A 15,575-nucleotide genomic window follows, 5' to 3' on the forward strand; every position below is an offset into this window, starting at 1 on the left:
GGAAGGGAGACAAAAATAATATAAAAACAGGGAGGGGGACAAAACAGAAGAGACTCTTAAATATGGAGAACAAACAGAGGGTTACTGGAGGGGTGTGGGAGGCAGGATGGGCTAAATGGGTAAGGGGCATTAAGGAATCTACGGAAATCATTGCTTCACTATATACTAACTAATTTGGATGTAAATTTTAAAAAATAAAAAATAAAGTTAAATAAAAGCAATCCGTCATAAGATAGTGATTGGCATCTGGGACTGGACATGAATAGAAAAAGGCGCAAGTAAGTCAGATAATCAGGATAATCTGATGGGGTAGATGGGGAAAGAAGATTAAGACCAGTTGGCAGAGGAGAAAAGGAACATCTTAGTTAGTGGTTGGGCTGACTTGACAGGTGACTACTGTTGTACACTACTACCACTCAAGGGTAGACTTGAAGGATTTGAGATCCTCCCAGTGGACAGTGCCTCTGGCTATCTGTTTTGTGTAGAAAAAGAAGTGGTCCCAGGTAAAGCTATGCATTCATTTACAGGCAAAGGAAATGGCTATGCTGATTAGTTGGAGGCTGGGAAAGAGGAAGATTGGAAATTGGGAATAAGGAGATTTACAGAAAAGGCATATGCAAAAAATGTAAAGACCGTAGTGTCATAAGTTAATGCCCATCAGAGAAAAATCACCATGGAAGAGGCATTGGTATACAGAGTGACTGGGCCAGTTGATGTAAGCCAGCTTCTGTCATCAGCCACTGCAAGACTGGCACAATAGGCTCTTGAAAGAGTAGTCAGGTGACAGAGATAGCGTATGTTGCCCCAGTATGAGTTTCCACACATCAAAGCTGATCTAATTACTCTCACTGCTAAATGTCATATCTGTCAGTGATAGAAATCAGTGCTGAGCCCCAGTATGGCACCATCTCTTGAGGAAACCAACCATTCACTTTTTAGCACGTTGATTACACTGGACCCTTCTACCCTAGAAAGGTCAGCAATTCATCTTGACTTGACTCAACACATACTTACGTATAGGTTTTCCTTCTCTCCCCTCCCCTCCTCTTCCCCCCCTGCCCCGCTTTCCCTCCCCTCCCCTCCCCTTCCTTTTCCTTTCCATAAAGCCTCATCTAGTAGCAATATCCAGCAGCTTACAAATTTTGATCTACCAACATGGAATCCTATACCACAACTCCTACTAAGATTCCCACTTTATAGCACAGCAGTAGGCAAATTACCATGGGGTCTACTGATTGAGGAGTCCAGCTCCGGGTTAAAAGTCTATTTGTGATCTTTCAGGCCTGGCCATAGGTAAGTATGAAGGCTTTACCTGGAAGGCCTCATAGGGGAAAGGTGCCCTCCCCACATCAGACTGGTACACAGCCAATGCATCACAATCTCAGAAGAGAGATGCAGTCAAGGACTCAGACCCCTTTGGCTGGTCATACTCTTCACATATTTACATTCCTAAACTACATTCTTAGGTTTTTCTATCTGAAGCCTTGGGCAGAAGTCTTCTTCAGGTCTGCTGAGATTTCCTTATAGAAGAGAGGAAGGTGAAACCTTGAAGACATTTTTTTCCCACACCACCTCAGTACTTTCCCCTTCATTCTACCCTCCACCTCAGTGTCCATAAAACCACTGTAGCCTTTAGTTCAAGGCTCCCTCAACAGTGAGATGACCCCCACAACTGCACTGATCCACCTAACCCTCCACTACTCATTAGTCCATGGGGGAAGTGCAACAGAGAAGTCTTTGCTTTTTCCATTTTTAGTAACTTGCTAAAAGCAGTAAGGGATTTAAGACTTTCATTTTGGGCTAGCTGCTTGAATCAGCTATTCAGACACTTGACAGCTCAGCTCCATGCAACCCCATGTATCCATCACCTAGTCCTATCTTGGACCTATAAGCCCACCATCCATCTCTCCTGATGCCAAATTATTCAGGAACAAATTTCTGACCTCATATAATTTCTTTTGTAAATAGTCCAGTATGTATCTTTAAGCTAGGCATATATATGTGTGTTCATTTTTTAATGAAGTGCTTTCATTTTATAATCTTTTAAAAATATGTTTTCATCAAAATCTGGGAGCTGAAGATTTAGGTCATTCAAAGTCTGGGAAATGTCCACCATTTAACCCACTAAGCAAAGCCCATCCTCATTTTACATCAGCGTAATATGGGGCGCCTGGGTGGCTCAGTCGGTTAACCGTCAAACTTTGGCTCAGGTCATGATCTCATGGTCTGTGGGTTTGAGCCCAGTATTGGGCTCTGTGCTGACAGCTCAGAGCCTGGAGCCTGCTTCATATTCTGTGTCTCCTGCTCTGTCTTTGCCCCTCCCCTGCTCACACGCTGTCTCTCTCTCAAAATAAATATTAAAAAAAATTAAAAAGTAAAAAAATAGTAAGTCAGCTTAATCATACTTACTGTTTGTTAGAAAAAATACAACTTCATTTTTCAATTCAGACATGTTAGTACTTGTTTCTAGAAATAGTCTAAAAACCACGGGGAAACAAAATATGGAACACAATTTATAAAACTTATGATTAAAAGCAGTCAAATCAATATTAAAATAACATAGATACAAGGTCACTAACATACCCATTTTTATAAAAGCTATAAAAACAACAATAAACTTGTATGCAGTTTCTCATTCTTTTAATTTATAATAATACAATGTAAGGCATAGTTTAAATAAATTATGAAATGAGAAGTATGATGACAGTTTTAAATATTTTTTCAGTAACTCTTTGTGTGTGTCTAATTCTGACTTTTAGCTTTGGGGAAAAATTAAATAAGTATTACATAAAAATAGCTAAAACTGCCATCATTCACACTGCTACTTTTGATAGACATCATGTTCAAACTTCTCATATGTAAGTAACTAAAGAGAAAGGCAAATGACTAAAAAGACATTTCATCAAGTACTGCTGAAACCTAATTGGTCAGTAGCTAGCATAAAATTTTTTTATTTTATTAGTAAGAAGTAGGATATATTATATATTTTTTAAAATTTTTTAATGTTCATTCTTGAGAGAGAGAGAGACATAGAGCACAAGTGGGGGAGGGGCAGAGAGAGATGGAGACACAGAATCTGAAGCAGACTTCAGGCTCCAAGCTTGTTGGCACAGAGCCCAACACGGAGCTCGAACCCACGAACTGTGAGATCATGACCTGAGCTGAAGTCAGATGCTTAACCGACTGAGCCACCCAGGCACCCCTGGATATATTACATATTTTATAAGATGGGGATTGACTATGTTTGAAAGAAAATTTATGTTTGATATTTTCATATGTTTGATAAATATCTTATTGAATAATGCACATCGGCTAAAATAAATCACATAAAAATTTAATCTGCTAGTTTTATTCATAGTAAATTAAAGTATTGGTAAACCAGGAAAATATTACAGTTAGATTTAAAAGAATCAGCATCATTAATCTGTTCTGCTACAGCTGTTTGAAGGAAGATTCCTTCCCAGCCAAAGATATGTCTCAGGAAAAATAGCCCTTTTTAATTGAAATATAGTTGCCATCCAATGTTATATTAGTTTCAAGTGTACAACATAGTGATTCAACAATTGTATACATTACTCAGTGCTCACCACCATAAGTACAGTAACCATTTGTCACCATCTGTTATTACAATTTTATTGACTATATTTCCTATGCTGTACTCTCATCTCAATGATTTATTTATAACTGGTAGTTTGTACCTCTTGATCCCCTTCACCTGTTTCACCCATCCCCCCCCCCTCCTTCCCCTCTGGCAATCATCAGTTCTTTGTATTTATGATTCTGTTTCTGTTTGTTCATTTGTTTTGTTTTTTGGATTCCACTTATAAGTAAAAGCATCTGGTATTTGTCTTTACCTGACTTATTTCACTTCACATAATAACCTCTGGGTCCATTCATGTTGTCACAAATGGCAAGATCTCATTCTTTTTTATTACTGAGTAATATTCCAATAACCTGTATCTTTTAGAGATTCATTCTGAAATATCTACATATGAAATGACATTATATCTAGGATTTGTAAAATTATAAAAGAGTGGTGAGAACCATACTTTACCTCTGTGGTCTTCCTCCCCAAACCCATAACCACAGTTTAACCATGCCAAACGTATCAGACAAATCCCACCTAAGGAATGTTTTGCAAAATATCTGAGCAGTATACCTCAAAACTATCAAAGCCATCAAAACCAAGGAAAGTCTAAGAAACTGTCACAGACGAGGGGCGCTCAGTCAGTTAAGTGTCCAACTTCGGCTCAGGTCATGATCTCGCAGCCCGTGAGTTTGAGCCCCGCGTCGGGCTCTGTGCTGACAGCTCAGAGCCCAGAGCCTGTTTCAGATTATGTGTCTCCCTCACTCTGACTCTCCCTCATTCATTCTCTGTCTCAAAAATAAATAAATGTTTAAAAAAAATTGTTTTTAAAGAAATTGTCACAGATGAGAGGAGACTAAGGAGACATGATAACTCCATGTAATGTGGTATCCTGGATGGAATCCCAGAAGAGAAAAAGGACATTAGGGGGAAACTAGCAAAATCCATAAAAAGTATGTAGTTTAGCTACTAGTACTGTGCCAAAGTTGGTTCTTTAAAAAGTTATTTAAGGGGCGCCTGGGTGGCGCAGTCGGTTAAGCGTCTGATTTCAGCTCAGGTCATGATCTCGCGGTCTGTGAGTTCGAGCCCCGCGTCGGGCTCTGGGCTGATGGCTCAGAGCCTGGAGCCTGTTTCTGATTCTGTGTCTCCCTCTCTCTCTGCCCCTCCCCCGTTCATGCTCTGTCTCTCTCTGTCTCAAAAATAAATAAACGTTAAAAAAATTTTTTTTTAAAGTTATTTAAAAAGTTGGTTCTTTAAAGTAAGATGTTACCAATAGGGAAAAATGGGCGTTGAATATGTAAGAACCCAGTACTATCTTTTGCAATTTTTAGTAAATCTAAGACCATTCTAAAACAGATTTTTAAAAAATATATAATAGTAATAATGAAGAAGGAAAAGCAGAGAGGTGTGTGATTGGAGCAGGAATGGCCACATGTTGATGGTTATTGCAGCTTATAATGGAAGTCCATTATACTATTCTGTCTACATTTGTTTATGTTTAAAATTCTCTTTAGTAAGAAGGTAAAAACAGATATGTATGTTGTACTGGGGGTCCACAAAAGCATCCTCAGTTTTGATAATTTGCTAGGAATGCTCACAGGACTCAGCATATGATTATACTCACAGCTACCATTTATTGCAGCAAAAGGATAGAAAATAAAATCAGCAAAGAGAAAATGCACATGGAGCAGTCCAAAGGAGACCAAACACAAACATCCCAGAGTCCTCTTCCTATAGAGTCATATAGAATGCATTTAATTCTGCCCCAGCATCAAACTGTGACAATGCATGTCACACTGTCTACCAGGGAAGCTCATTAAAGAATCTCAGAGTTTTTACTGGGAGCAGGTCACACAGGCACCCTCTACCTAGCACATATCAAGATTCCAGTTCTTAGAACAAATTCAGCACAAACCAAATTGTTTGCACAAACATTTTAGGCTAGTGAGCCATCCTTTTCATTTAGGGAAAGTGTCTTATCAGTGTAGGAAACTTTTACTAGTCAAGTCCCCAAATGCCAGCCAAAGGCTAACCTTGCAAGCACGCCTTTCTAAGGATAGCAGTCTCAGACCTAAACACACACACACACACACACACACACACACACACACACACGGGCATACAACTCTCTGAGATATAGCACAGAGATGTTTCATAACCCACACCCTCCTCCTGCTATGGAAGGTGTCCCCACAACCCTCACTTGGAGACCTGAGCTACTATTCTGGGTCAGACATGCATGTCTGAGGGAAGAAGGGAGGATCTGTGAGTTGTGGAATGCTGAGAAGAGGAAATCCCAATTCTCTGAGCGAGCCTCGTTCCAAATTAGCCTGGAACTCTGCACTCTTTTTCCTTGCTTTTTTCCTTCTGTACATGAGACTAAAGCTCTGAGAAATTGACGCTGAGGATAGAAGAGAAAGAGAAGGGCAGAAAGGAAAAATGGTAAAGAAAGATGAGAACTTTGGAGAGGAAGAAACACGGTTGGGTCGGCAAACTGCTCTAGTTATCTCCTGAATCCATTCTTAGTGCATGAGGGTTATGATTGTCCCGTAGCACAGTGAATCTGAGGCTCCTAAAATGCATGCAAGTGGTGACGTCCAGAATCTGGAGCTTGTGAAGAGCTGAGGGATACAGGGCCACAATGGTTCCCAACCCCTTCAAATGAGGTAATACATACAGTCTCAGATACACTGCAGTACATCAGCAATGAGCAGTTTTGTTAAGTGTGGTATGTGAAGAGTGTCTCTGTGTTTGGGGGGGCGGGGCTGGTGTTAAAGTAATTACTATAACTTCTGTCACCCTGTTTGGCTTTAAGAAAAAAAATTTTCATGTGTGGAAACCTCAAAAAGGAAATGGTCCAGGCTTCTCTTAATCTCTTACAGGCCAAAGAGTCCCAGTTGGTGATACACAAGGTAGAAGTCATCAGCACCCAGAAGCTATGATGATGAGGGATAGAAGCAGAAAAATGTTCATCTTTAGTCTAGAAGGCTGACCTATAGCCTGTATAGTTCTGATAAGGATCTATCAGATCCTTATCTATCAGATAAGGATCTAGCTGGTTGCTACATTTTTAATATAGAAAGAGAGAAATCTTGTGAAAGTAGTTTTACAAGTAGAAATTCGAAGAAAACAGTAATGATCTAATACTCCCTGCACGTCCCCTCCTCCCCCTTGAACACTATATAACCACCAGCTTTCATACAGCAAAAGTGCAGGTCTTTCTACCCACAGGTCCTGTCCTTAAAATTGCTAAGTTGCACTGTAAAACCTCTCAAGAATTCCTTCTTGACAGGGCTCGCTCAACAATCCCACAACAACAGGAGTGAAGAGGATCGCCCAACAGAGCTTCAGGAGAAATGAAGGCTCTGGGACCAGACCATTTCAGGAACTCACTAAAGAAGAGGCACCAACAATAGACGGCTAACCAAGAATAGCCAAAGAGATGGGAAAAAAGCAAGTGGAAGGAAGTGGGGTAAAGACGGCCTGAGAGGGAGTAAAGAAAATCAAGAGGGCGCAAGCCAACAGTTCTGTTTAAGAGGGGAATTAACCACAGTAACTGCCAAACTCCGTCCCTGGTACAACGTCTATATCTCTTTGGGCTCTTGCACAGTTATATTTCCTCCACTTACAACGGCTCAAGCAGGTCTGAATCTTACTCATTTTTCTCCTCCATAGAGCTTTATGTCTACTGCTCAATTAATATCAGTGAAATGATACGAAAAACATGTTAAAAGCCACCAGGACACGGATCCCACTCGTAAACCTGTTGCAGAAACCAAGTTTCCAGCCACAAGACCACACTACGCAGGCGCAAAGGCAGAACCCACTGGCTTCCTCCTGGTCTTTGCATTTGGCGCGAAATCCCGGCTCCGTGGGCTGGACTAATGCAGAAGCCACGCTCATTGGGCAGGTTTGGCGCGAAATCCTCGAGTTCCTGCGCCACGATTGGCTCCGGCAATCCCGGCGAGGGGGCGGGCGGTAGCGGCGGCGGCGCGCGCAAAGTGGTGGTGTCTGTGGTGAAGTGATTGGTAGTGGTGGAGCGTGGCGGTGGCGGCCCCTCAGCACTGAACAGCCATGGACCTCGCGGCGGCAGCGGAGCCGGGCGCCGGCAGCCAGCACCTGGAAGTCCGCGATGAGGTGGCGGAGAAATGCCAGAAACTGTTCCTGGATTTCTTGGAGGAGTAAGTCCGCGGGCGCCCCTTCCTCGCGGAACTTCCCCGAGCTGCCCCTGTCCGCTTCCGGAGCCTGGGAGCCCGCCGACTCGCGGCTCCCAGGGCCGGGCTGGGCCCTAGGGCCGGCGCATGTTGGGGGGGAACCGGGGGCCCGCGCGCCTTGCAGAGCGTCCTATTCCCCACTCGGGGCTTAGCCAGGTCGCCGCGAGCGGTAAAATCCCATCTTGAGTCCTTCCTCAAACTGCCAGTGCCGTGGGTATGCGCAGCGCTTTGGTCCCGTCGTTCCGTCCTCACAACCTGTAAGGCTGGTGATCCCGTCGCCCCTGGTTACCTGAGCGGAAACGGAGGCTCGGGGAGCATGAGTAGTAGCAAGACCGAGTGGGAGCCCCTGCAGAGTCCTGATGGGACCGGGCACCCAGGCCTCTGGTGTTGGGGGCGCCGAGGGCCCGGGCTGCCTTTGGAGCCCATGGAGATAAAGGCACTCGAGTGAACCCTGAGGGCAGACAGATGCTCGGGTGAGCCCTGACCTGCTTCAAAGTGTCTGAGCGTATTCCCCTCCTTCCCTCCATCCTTCCGTTTCCTTCCACCGCAAGCCCTCCGACACGCACACACTTTTTTTTTTTTTTTTAAAGTTGCCTTCTAGGTTCCTGGCCTCTCGTAATCCCCCACTGCCTGGGTTTCCGCCTCTGCCGCCAGTTACTTCGTGCAGATGTATTACTTCTTTCCCTCAGAGGATGGACTTTGGAATGTCTTGTGAAATTTTTTTTAATTGTAAAATATACATAAAACTTACCATTTAACCTTGTTTAAGTGTAGAGTTCGGTGTCATTAAGTATGTATATGCACTTTGTTAAGCAACTGCCCCCACCATCCAACGACTGAACTCTGGTCTTCCCGAACTGAAACTCTGCAGCCACTAAACAGTAAGTCCCCATCCGCCCCCCCCCCCCCCCCCCCCCGCCCAGCACCTGGCAGCCACCATTCTACTTAACCATGACTTTCACTGTTCTAGTTACCTCGTGTACTTGGAGCTATACTTGGAGTATTTGGCCTTTTGTGACCAATTTATTTCACTTACCATAATGTCTTCAAGGTTCATCCACGTGTACAGCATTGTGTCGGGATTTCTTTTTAAGGCTGAATAATACTTCACTGTATGTATATACCACTTTTTGTCCATTCATCCATCCATGGACATTTGGGTTGTTTCCACACTTTTATTATTGTGCATAATTCTGCCATCTCATGAAATTCTGATACATTTGAAACCATAATTTATATCCCCCGTCTTTGGCATTGTTATTCTCTGCCTGACAGCTATTCATCTTTCAAATCGCAGCTTAAGACTCATACCTCCTTTGTGAAACTCTGTAAATCTTTCAGGCAGCACCAATCCTTTCTTACCTTATGCTGGTAAGGTGCCATTTTCCATTATCTCTGGTAATGAAACTTACCTTGTCTTTACCTGTCAGCCACTTCTGTCTTGAATGTAAATCCCATCCTTAACCCCACCTAGCCACCACACCACATTACAAAAGTCCTCAATTAATGTTTCATTTTAATGAAGAATATGGTTGCCTTAACTGCCTTGCAGTTTACCATACAGCTGGATGCTGGGGATAATGATGAATGAGAGAAATAAATCACTCTGTTTGAGTTGGGGGGGGGGTGTTAACTCCCCCTCAGAATTCCAACTTTGATTTGCCCTTGTTTATGGAGTAAAGTCTCAAATTCTTCACAGCTCCTCTTCCCAGTTTCATCTTCCACAACCAGCCTGTCATCTCTGTATTCCTCTACCTTTTCTAACATTGCCACTTGAAAACATCTATAGTGAGTCTAACCACTACTGGAGTTTTTTTGGTGTTTGTGTTTGCTTTGTTTTCTTTCAAATTCTAAACATCTTTCAAGGCTGAATTCCAATGTCCTCTTTTTTTTTAATTTTTTTTTAACGTTTATTTATTCATGAGAGATCAAGAGAGACAAAGCGTGAGTGGGTGAGGGGCAGAGAGAAAGGGAGGCACAGAATCCAAAGCAGGCTCCAGGCTCTGAGCTGTCAGCACAGGGCCCGACGTGGGGCTCAAACCCACAAACCTGAGCCAAAGTCAGATGCTTAACCAACTGAGCCACCCAGGTGCCCCTCCAATGTCGTCTTTTAAATGCTTGAAGCCTTTCTGGATGTTCTTGTTGGGCAGAATTATTTATAATCCCACAGCACATTTTTTGTATCTCCTTTTTTTCTTTTGTTGTTAAAAGGAACCCTTAACATGAGATCTACCCTCTTAACAAATTTTTAACTATGCAATACATTATCATTGACTGTAAATACAATGTTATACAGTAGATCTCTTAAAGCTTATTCAGTCTCACTTGACTGTTGCTTAGTAACTCCACATTTTCCTCCCTTGCTCTAGCTTCTGGCAGCCATCATTCCACTATTTAATTAATTCATTAAAGTAAGCTCTGCACCAACCTGGGGCTTGAGCTCCCTGCCCTGAGATCAAGAGTCACATGCTCTACCAACTGCCCACCAGCCACCCTCATTCCACTTTGATTCTACAAATTTGACTGTTTAGTTATTTCATATAGGTAGGATCATGCAGTATTTATCTTTCTATAATTGGCGTATTTCATTTTGTGTAATGTCCTCAGGGTTTATCAATGTTGACACGTATAGCAGAATTTACTTTTTAAGACTGAGTAGTGTTCCGTTGTATATGTATACATTTTCTTTACTCATTTGTCATGGACATTTAGGTTCTCTTGCTACCTCTTTAATAGGAGGGTATGATCCTATGATCATGTCAGTCCTAGGGCAGGAACAACACTGTCATTTTTAGTTTTAAGTATCTCTGGTGTAATGCTTTGCAGATAGATGTTCAGTAAATATTGGACAGCTAGGTATGCTGTATTTAAAGAAGGAATTGATTTTTGATTCCAAGTGAATCTGCATTTATGTTAAAAGGACAAAAAGCAAAAATGGTGGTGGTAATCCTTAATTTTGTGTGTATATGTTTCTGTTTTTCTGAGGACTTGGGCATTGAAGCACCTCATTTCTGTATTTATTTTTATTCATGTTCTTAAATCAACAACTAGTCTGTCAGTTTTCTCTACAGAAATTGAATCTTTGGATTTCAAACTGCATTTCTTCATTTAATATTTTCCAATCTTAACTATATACAACAATAATAAAAGGATAATTGGCATTTTTTATTAGAAAATATTAAATGAAGAAATGCAGTTTAGGCCTAGTTTTTCTGTGTTCTGGGCTCTGTGCAAAGCATTTACAGGCTTTCTCTCATAGTAATCTTATGAGATAAATGACGTCTTAATTTTTTTTTCAAAAAGGTGGGATAAGTACTTGCCCATGTTATGCACTTAGTGAAATGAGCCTGTCTGACCCTAAAGCTGATGGTCATTTTAACCGATACACCGACTTATCAGGCATTTGGATTCTTCTTTTTACTGCATAATTCTTCAATTTAATAGGACTTGTGTGTATCTACAGGTTCCAGAACAGTGATGGAGAAATTAAGTACTTGCAATTAGCAGAGGAGCTCATTCGTCCTGAGAGAAACACATTGGTTGTGAGTTTTGTGGACCTGGAGCAATTTAATCAACAACTTTCTACCACCATTCAAGAGGAGTTCTATAGGTATGTTATATTAATCTACTTTAAATAGGCATGGAACCTGTGAAGCCAGCTCTTCTAGGACTGGAAGTACTCATTTGTGAGGCAGAAGGAGAGGCCCTTTGATACAGCCAGTGGTCATTTTAGTATTGGTCTGAACAAATTTAGGCCTTAGTGGAGCTGAATATTTTTACACGTCCAAATGTTGAAAACCTTTGCTTTCTATGTAGTTTTCCTAAGTTTTCAGAGGATCGCTTACTTTCTGTCAGGCATTCAGTGCTCTTGGTCTGTCATTTATTTAATCCTTTCCCTTGTCCCTAGGAGTAGGTATTTTGAGAAAGTGTGTGGATCCTGTTCTTGATCAGGGGTGTCTTTAAAGAAATGACATTGTTGTTCTTAAAGGTTAATTTTCTTCTGATTATAAAAGTAATGTGTATGTTGTAGGAAATAGAGAAAGAGATGAGTAGAGGGAATACATATGTAATTCCACCATCCATAGATAACCATCATGAGCAGGTCTGCAAATGTGGAATTTCCTAAGGATCTTCTGGCACGTTTTGTTGTATTTCTAGATGTATGTAACTATTGAGATCATATTGTAGACACAGTCTCCTGCCATTTCACATAACAGTATAACATTTTTCCATGTCATATAAAATCTTTTGAAAACATTTTTTTGAATGTTTATTTTTGATAGAGCACGAGACGGGGAGGGGCAGAGGCGGAGAGTGGGGGGCCAGAGGATCCGCAGTAGGCTCTGTGCTGACAGCACAGAGATTGGGGCTTGAACTCACAAACTGTGAGATCATGACCTGAGCTTAAGTTGGATGCTTAACTTACTGAGCCACCTAGGTGCCACTTGAAAACATTAAAAAAAAAAATTTTTTTTTTATGTTTATTTATTTTTGAGAGAGGGAGAGACAGAGCGTGAGTAGGGGAGGGGCAGAGAGAGAGGGAGACACAGAATTTGAAGTAGGCTCCAGGCTCTGAGCTGTCAGCACAGAGCCCGATGCAGGGCTCAAACTCACAAACCATGAGATGATGGCCTGAGCCAAAGTTGGATGCCAAACTGACTGAGCCACCCAGATGCCCCTATTTTTAATTGCTGTATAAAGCAAGAAACATCTTTTTACATAAATCTTTGTCAGCATTTAGATTAAACAGATGTGAATATATATAAATAAAACCAGGTTAAAATAAACATTGTGGACAGTTGTGAAAGAAAATTAAGACCCAGGAATAAGGAGAGACAGCTCCATTCCTTTACATGGTAGGCTGGGAGATGGAATACCTGTTTCAATGTTTCTAGTCATATCCAGTCATCAAGAATGGTTGGGGGTGATAAGCAGCAGAGTTTATTGTGAGAATACATAGCAGAAAAAGTTATGAGGGAGGTAGAAAGTCCGGGCTGGTAGTAGAAACACCTCTACTCATACCTCATAGATAGGCTATGCAGCAGTTCTGTCTCCTAAAAGTAGCTCATTTTTCAGGGGTGCCTGCATAGCTCATTTGGTTAAACATGCAACGCTTTTTAAAAATTTTTTATTTATTTTATGTTTGTTTATTTTTGAGAGCGAGCACGAGCAGGGGACAGACAGAGAGAGGAAGACAAAATTTTAAGTGGACTCTGCTGACAGCAGAGCACCTGACATGGGGCTCAAACTTATGAACCATGAGATCATGACCTGAGCCAAAGTGAGCCCCTTAACCAACTGAGCCACCCAGGTTCCCAGAAGCATCCAATTCTTGATCTTGGCTCAGGTCATTATCTCACCATTTGCGAGATTGACCCCCACATTGGGATCTGTGCTGACAGTGTGGAGCCTGCTTGGAATTCTCTTTGCCCCTCCCTTGTTTGCGCACATGTGCAACTCTCTCTCTCTCAAAATAAATAAACATGGAAGGAAGGAAGAAGGAAGGAAGGAAAGAAGGAAAGAAAAAGAAAGAAGCTTATTTTTCAGAGGACTTCAGATCCCACTATTGAAACAAACCAAGCTGCAACAGCTACTGGGTACCTACCTCAAGAGGACATACACGGGGCGCCTGGGTGGCGCAGTCGGTTAAGCGGTCGACTTCAGCCAAGTCACTATCTCGCGGTCCGTGAGTTCGAGCCCCGTGTCAGGCTCTGGGCTGATGGCTCAGAGCCTGGAGCCTGTTTCCGATTCTGTGTCTCCCTCTCTCTCTGCCCCTCCCCTGTTCATGCTCTGTCTCTCTCTGTCCCAAAAAAAAAAAAAAAAAAAAAAAAAAGAGGACATACACACTACAGTCTAACCAGTCAAGTGGATTGTTAGTGCCAGTTTGCTCTCATGTCCATACACATATTGCTCCTCTCGTCCATTTTGCAATCAAGAATTAAACCTAGAAAAATATACTAGGCCTTGACACCAAACGGGAGGCCGTGTTGCTAGATTGTAAACCACCAAGATTGTTTAGGTATAGTCATCTTGGACAGAGGAGTGGCCTGTACTGTGGGTGCCAAATGATTATTTAAAGATAGTAGATGGGAATACAAGCTGGTGCAGCCACTCTGGAAAACAGTATGGAGGTTCCTCAAAAAACTAAAAATAGAACTACCCTACGACCCAGCAATTGCTCTACTAGGCATTTATCCAAGTGATACAGGTGTGTTGTTTCAAAGGGACACATGCACCCCCATGTTTATAGCAGCACTATCAACAATAGCCAAAGTATGGAAAGAGCCCAAATGTCTACTGATGGATGAATGGATAAAGAAGATGTGTTATATATATACAATGGAGTATTAGTCAGCAATCAAAAAGAGTGAAATCTTGCCATTTGCAACTACGTGGATGGAAGGTGGATCCATGTGGATCCTCTACGTGGATACTAGAGGGTATTATGCTAAGTGAAATTATTCAGAGAAAGACAGAAATCCTATGACTTCACTCATATAAGGACTTTAAGAGACAAAACAGATGAACGTAAGGGAAGGGAAACAAAAATAATATAAAAACAGGGAGGGGGACAAAACAGAAGAGACTCATAAATATGGAGAACAAACTGAGGGTTACTGGAGGGGTTGTGGGAGTGGGGGATGAGCTAAATGGGTAAGGGCACTAAGGAATCTACTCCTGAAATCATTGTTGCACTATGTGCTAACTAATTTGGATGTAAATTTAAGAAAATAAAAAATAAAGCAAGTTAAGGGAAAAAAAAGAATACTAGATTATAAAAAGAAAGAACATAATCATGCACAGGAAAGAAAAAAGAATACAAATGCAATTATCTCAGAATTTTAAGAAAGACAAAAACATGTAGAGCAGACTTTAAATAATTTTAATATGCTTCAGATTTAGAGATTTTTATCTTTGTTTTTATTATTTTTGTCATATTATTTGAAATTGTTAACTTAGAAAAGATGTCCGTTATTTTAACTCCTTGAAAGAAACAAAATACAAATATCATTTTATTGCTATGATTACATTGATTACTATTTCTCTTGTGACAGCCTGTCATATTTAATAGTACCTTTCATTTCCTAAACCTGCTGCATCATTCATAATGGCTTTGTTATGTTTCCTTACTGTGGGTTAAAAGGTCTTTCATTTATTGTGGCATTTCTTCCTTAAGGGGCTGTAATTTTTTAATATATGAAACAAACAAAGCTGGTGTACATAAATATGTATTCAGTTGAAATGTGATAATAATGCCTTATCATTTTCCTCCTTAGGGTCAGTCATGTCAATAGAGATTGCATGAAATATTATAGCTCTGTTTTCACAATTGAATAATGAAGCTGAATTTATTTGTTATAATTCCCTTATCTCTTAATCTATAAGAAATTAAGTTCAGGAACCTTTTGGGATTGGATATGAAATAATTTTAGTCTGGTTTGTTCTATTGCTTAAGTTGCTGGCCCTTGCTGTCTTTAGTTTTTTTCAAATATGTAATTGTACCAAAGAAAAAAGAGAGAGATACAAACCAAGAAACACACTCTTAACTATACTGAACAAACTGATGGCTATCAGAGGGGAGGTGGATGGGGCAACGGGTGAAATAGGTGATGGGGATTAAGGAGTGCACTTGTGATGGGCACCGGGTGTTGTATGAAGTGTTGAATCACTGTATTGTACACCTGAAACTAATATTACACTGTATGTAAACTATACTGGATTTAAAATAAAACAAACAAAACAACAACAACAAAATAAAATAAATAAAGATAGTA

General features: G+C 41.1%; 1 protein-coding gene across 1 annotated transcript in view; it reads left to right on the top strand.

Annotated features, from left to right (window-relative positions):
- Nucleotides 1–7,569: 7,569 nt before the first annotated feature.
- The window catches only part of MCM6 (minichromosome maintenance complex component 6), a 39,079-nt gene continuing 31,073 nt past the window's right edge, over nucleotides 7,570–15,575 (top strand). The window contains exons 1-2 of the mRNA XM_047873003.1: nucleotides 7,570–7,767; nucleotides 11,264–11,410. Of these exons, the coding sequence (XP_047728959.1) occupies nucleotides 7,661–7,767; nucleotides 11,264–11,410 (254 nt within the window). The 5' untranslated portion in view covers nucleotides 7,570–7,660. The remainder of the gene's footprint in view (nucleotides 7,768–11,263; nucleotides 11,411–15,575) is intronic.

This window comes from Prionailurus viverrinus, chromosome C1, assembly GCF_022837055.1.
Source record: "Prionailurus viverrinus isolate Anna chromosome C1, UM_Priviv_1.0, whole genome shotgun sequence".
NCBI classification, from domain to species: domain Eukaryota; kingdom Metazoa; phylum Chordata; class Mammalia; order Carnivora; family Felidae; genus Prionailurus; species Prionailurus viverrinus.